The sequence below is a fragment of the Engraulis encrasicolus genome, chromosome 8, assembly GCF_034702125.1.
Source record: "Engraulis encrasicolus isolate BLACKSEA-1 chromosome 8, IST_EnEncr_1.0, whole genome shotgun sequence".
NCBI classification, from domain to species: domain Eukaryota; kingdom Metazoa; phylum Chordata; class Actinopteri; order Clupeiformes; family Engraulidae; genus Engraulis; species Engraulis encrasicolus.
Genome location: NC_085864.1, coordinates 51,559,497 through 51,565,063, shown reverse-complemented (window position 1 = coordinate 51,565,063; position 5,567 = coordinate 51,559,497). Strand labels below are relative to the sequence as shown.

At 43.8% G+C, this 5,567-nt stretch overlaps 1 protein-coding gene across 1 annotated transcript in view; it reads right to left on the bottom strand.

The window, feature by feature from the left end:
• The window catches only part of shkbp1 (SH3KBP1 binding protein 1), a 13,764-nt gene extending 11,885 nt beyond the window's left edge, over positions 1–1,879 (bottom strand). Inside the window, exons 1-6 of the mRNA XM_063204701.1 lie at positions 1,752–1,879; positions 1,127–1,180; positions 940–985; positions 731–804; positions 404–462; positions 146–226 (exon numbers count right to left, since the gene is read on the bottom strand). Of these exons, the coding sequence (XP_063060771.1) occupies positions 146–226; positions 404–462; positions 731–804; positions 940–985; positions 1,127–1,180; positions 1,752–1,798 (361 nt within the window). The 5' untranslated portion in view covers positions 1,799–1,879. The remainder of the gene's footprint in view (positions 1–145; positions 227–403; positions 463–730; positions 805–939; positions 986–1,126; positions 1,181–1,751) is intronic.
• Positions 1,880–5,567: the final 3,688 nt, after the last annotated feature.

Genomic DNA, 5,567 nt, shown 5'->3' with positions numbered 1-5,567 from the left:
TGTCAAAAGAGAGGATCCTCAAGGAACTTCAGTTAAAAACATGTAATGAGCTATGACGAGGTTCTGTAGCCAACTAAATTACATTTTTCTAAAAACGAGCTTAGATTGGTCGCTCTCCCCTATCCAATGTTAAAGGTTGACCTACCTGGAGGAGGGAGGTATCCATTGAAGAGCACAGTCCCACACGAGGAGCGATCCAGCTCATCACACAGCTGCAGCTTACGCACTACACACACACACACACACACACAAATTAGATAAAAAAAACCATGCCTATAACATCTGTGACTGCACTGTACATATATAGTGCGGGTTGATACTGTAGAAATTAGAAACCCATGCCTAAAACATGTGCATTTAATTTCAGTATGACATCAGCAGTAATAGAAATGTGTGTCTTTACCGAGGGGAGTGATTCCATAGAACTCTGCCTCGTGCATCAGCAAGTGGACATCCACTGACCTGTAATACAAGACACAATCAGACACATTTCAACAAACCTCCCTGTGAATAATCAAATACACGGTCCAATGCCATAAACACTGCCTGCTAACCACAGGATGAAAAACAATCCATGATTCATCCAGTCACTCAGTCTGGAGGATAGTGTTATAGGATGCATGCTTGGTAAAGGGTCTAAGTTAGTTCTTCTAGGGCTGCAGAACAAAAGCTGTGGATCCATAGAAAACTTCATACAGAAGACACAGGTAGGTTGATACTTATTTCTTACCTGGGGTGAAGCTCTTTGGTTCTCAGGAAATTGAGAATAGGAGCAAAGAGTGACGGGTCTCTGTCGATGAATATCTGTCAATAGAAAGAGACACAGAGATGTAGCAATAGAACTGACAGGCTGGGATGACAATGCAAGCTAGCAAAATGACAATCCAATCGCACTGATGTGCGGGGAGAGATAATTGACGATATGACATGACAACTTACAGCCCCAGTTTCGTCTTTCAGGGTCGATATCCGTCCACTCAGAAGGCTAGTGGGGTTACAAAAAGGAGAAACGGTGTCAATGCCTGCCTGCCTACTATATCAATTCAGTGACAGCAAGTAAAGACTGCAGCTGCAGACGTGACATTTTTGACAGGAAATAGCTAGTCTAAAGAGTGTGTACACCAACCTTGAGAAAAAGGAGTCGGGGACCCATGTCAGCGTCTGTTTGGATGTGCTGAACCTGTGCGGGTCGGATCAGATCGAACAAATGCGTTTGTATTTGTATCCCTTACCACAAGTTAAAACACACACAAGCGACTGGCGAACAGATAACATCATACAGAGCCTATTACCTCTTCATTTGCTGTATCAACATTTGGCATTCCTATTGATATTTGGATTACTTAAGTTAGGTTCTCACATGCACAATTTCAGTCGCCTATAGACTTCACGGCTTTGTTACATCCTTTACTTCTCTGCTTTGAAATAACGTGGTGGCAAGTATGCAGCAATCCATGACAGCTAACAAACCAGGAAACACCAACATTCCGATTGCGGAGTGTCATGCTGCAGCGGTAAAGAAAGGGTTTTCTCCTCTGATCTCAAAATAACCACACGGTGCTGTGGCTAGATTAACACAGCCAAAACAATTCTCAACTCAGCAAGTTAGTTCACACACACAAGAGACCAAACTAGTGAATAGGGCGTTAGCCACCAAACGTCACTCCTCTCCATGCTAGCAAGTTAGCTTGCAGGCTACAGATTTTTGAATTTCTCCCTCATGAGAATTAGCAAGTTCTTGTATTTCTTACCTCTTCCCTCCGACATTCAAATGGATTATGTCCCCAATCCTCGCCATGACTACTTTTTTGGTCAATGACTGTACATTATGGTCTAGGGGTAGTTAACGGGGAAATTAAATTGTTCCCCAAGTTACATCCATCACAACAAAAGCAAGAAAGTGATGGCTTTTCCGCTAACAGAATGAACTTCCGGTTAGTCATATGGATGCATTTTCACATTAAAAGCATTCAAAAATACAAAATATAAGTGCAGTTCTGCAGTTTTGTAATTGTTGAGATAGGTCGGTGGAAATTTGTCTTTTTTTTTGTTGCAATTTCCTGCATTCTAATCAATTTTAGGGTGAAGAACACCAAATCCTATGTGACATTTCAGTGTTTTCACTTTTCTTACTTTTCTCTCACACATTCTTCTAAACTCTGGATTGAAATTATTTTTTTTTCACAACTGTCCCGAAACCGTTCAGAAAATCATTGTGAACCCCCCGAATAATTCATATGAATTGGTTACTGCAACTGTGTTATTGAAATATTGTTAAAGTAATAGGCGGCCTATCAGGGAGGTGTACTGATGCTTAGGCGCACGCACAATGGCAGCAAAGTGTTGGGTATCAACCAGAACACATGAAACTGGCAAAGTGCGCATGCCCACTGCCTAGCAAAAATCTTACTGCTTCGCCACGAACGAGCCTAGTGATGCCGTTACCGGGGTCAGGGGTCAGATTTTGTCAAGAGAGAAAAACTAAATGGCATTGGTACAATGGTAGCTTCACAATGAGGCATAGGCCTACAGTCTCATGGTTAAGTAAATAATTGTTGAAATCATATCATTGTTCTGTTGGAAATGTACACTTTTAGTAGAATGGCTGTGTGAAATGGTTTTTGTGCATTTTATGTTTTACAGGCATGACGTCATGTGCGTCATCAGAATCTTCAGTTTGAGTTTGAATATTGGAATGTCAATTAAGTTAACCGTTTCTTCTTACGTTGGTCTTTGTACAGTGCAGATGTGTTTTTAACTAAAGGCTTCTCGTCAACTAAAATCTACACATGACTCGTCTCTCATCATTTATCTACATTTAGAAACCAATAGGTTATGGGCCCAGGACATGCTGAAAAGAAGCCGTGATAGTTCTTTGGAAATACTTCGAGAGAAGAGAGAAGAATGATGTCGGAAGGTTTGAAGGTTTCAATTGTTCCGCTGAACGGCTCTAACTATCCAACATGGAAAGTGCAATGTCAGATGGCGTTGGTGAGAGATGGACTTTGGGGAATAGTGAAAGGTGAAGTGGCAACTCCTCTACGAACGGAAAAGGAGGAATATCCGAAGTTTGTGGCGAAGCGGGACCGCGCGTTGGCTACGATTGTGTTGTCAATTGAACCATCGCTGCTTTACCTACTCGGAGACCCGCGGGACCCTGCCACTGTCTGGCGCAAGCTCGCAGATCAGTTCCAAGCAAGAACGTGGGCAAACAGGCTGTCGCTGAGGCGCAAACTTCACAGTTTAACCCTGAAAGATGGTGAGTCTGTTCAAGATCATATTAAGCAAATGATTGAAACGTTTGATGCGCTGTCAATAATTGGAGATCCGATTGATGAAGATGACCGCGTAGTTTACCTACTCGCGAGTCTGCCAGAGTCATTCAACATGATTGTGACAGCATTAGAAGCAAGTGTTGATGTGCCGAAAATGGAAACGGTGACTGAGCGCTTACTGCATGAGGAGCGTAAAATGAAGCAACGTGATGCAGATGCAAACGGTGACGCGAAAGCAATGACCAGTAAACAGAAATTTAAAGGGAAAGGTCCCAAATGTCACCACTGTGGAAAGTTTGGCCACATCAAACGAAATTGCAGAAACTTGCTTAGGAGTGAGCAAAATGATGAAAAGCAAAGCCAAAAAGGATCAAAGCAAAAATTAAACAAGGCTGAAGTGAAAAGAAAAAATGACAATGCAGAGTGTGTAGGCCTAGTAGTGAGTCAGGCATTATCAGTGAAATCTGGAGGAAAAATGAATAGTTGGATTGTGGACTCTGGAGCTACCTGTCACATGTGCAATAACAGGAAGATGTTTATTGAATTTGAAAGCTCACAGCCAATTCAAGAAGTTACTCTTGGTGATGGATATTCAGTTGAGGCTACAGGAAGTGGCTCTGTCATGCTCAACATGATACTTGCTGATGACAAAATTCAAAAATGCAAGCTGAGTAATGTGCTGTATGTACCACGCCTGTCCTACAACCTGCTCAGTGTGTCCATGGCAACTCAGTCTGGAAAGACTGTGAAGTTCAGTGCTAATGAATGTAGCCTAATGGATGCTAATGGAAAGCCAATTGCAATTGCAAAGAAAGTGGATAGCTTGTACTATGTTCACTGCCAAGAACACAAAGAGGCTCATTCAGCTGCAACAGAGAGCGCGCACAAGGAGACAAAGGGAACCACATGGCACCGGCGCTTCGGTCACCTTGGAGTGCAAAATCTGAAGAGGCTAGCGAAAGAGCAACTAGTGGATGGACTGGACTACGATGTCCTAGAGGACACTGACTTTTGCGAGTCATGTGTTGAAGGGAAACACCATCGTGCCCCATTCCCATCTGATGGCAGAAAAAGAGCTACTGAACCACTTGGCTTAGTGCACAGTGATGTGTGTGGAAAAATAAATGAAAAGTCACTGAGTGGAGCAGAATATTTTCTGACGTTCATCGATGACTACAGTCATTACGTGTGGATGTATGTCCTGAAACACAAAGATGAAGTGTTCAACAAGTTTGTTCAGTGAAAGGCAGAAGTTGAAACATACAGTGGGAGAAAGCTGAAAGTTCTCCGCACTGACAATGGAGGAGAGTACACGTCAAAGGAGTTTGACGCGTTCCTGAAGACAGAAGGAGTTCGACACGAACTCACAGTGCCCAAGACTCCTGAACAAAATGGGGTAGCAGAGAGGATGAACAGAACACTCGTGGAGACAGTGAGGTCAATGCTGGCTGATGCAAAGCTGCCACAGAAGTTCTGGGCTGAAGCGCTAGCAACAGCAGTGTATCTGAGAAACAGAAGTCCGACCAAAGCTGTAGCAGACATGACACCCTATGAAGCCTGGACTGGAGAGAAACCAACCGTGAGTCATCTCCGTGTGTTTGGATGTGATGCCTATGCTCACATACCAAAGGATGAAAGGAAAAAGTTGGACCCAAAGGCAAGGAAGTGTATACTGCTAGGCTACGGAACAGAAACGAAAGGATACAGATTGTATGACACAAAACAAACAAAAGTCTTCTACAGCCGAGACGTGGTGTTCAACGAATCAGTCTGTGGTGTTGAGACATCCGAAGATAACCATGAGCACAGTTTGATGGAGTTCGACTGCGTAAACAGTGAAGAACCAGTCGTCACTGAAACAGCAGAGCCAGAGGCTGAGACTCAAAGGCCAGTCAGAGCTCGACAACCGCCAGATCGCTATGGAGAGTGGGCGACCGTCGCTGAAAGTGACCTGTGTGAGCCTGAAACAGTGCGTGATGCACTTACCAGTCCTGAAAAAGCAAAGTGGAAAGAGGCAATGCAAAAAGAGATGGAGTCTCTATATGCAAATGAAGTGTGGGACCTCGTGGAACTCCCAAAGAGCAAGAAAGCCGTGGGGAGCAAGTGGGTCTTCAAGGTCAAGGTTGACGCTGATGGAGAAATTGAAAGACACAAAGCTCGCCTGGTGGCTCAAGGCTATTCACAGAGATTTGGATCTGACTATGATGAGACATTCAGTCCTGTCGTCAGGTTTGAGTCTGTCCGCACAGTTGCTGCACTTGCTGCTCAACATGGGCTGAAGCTGCATCAAAT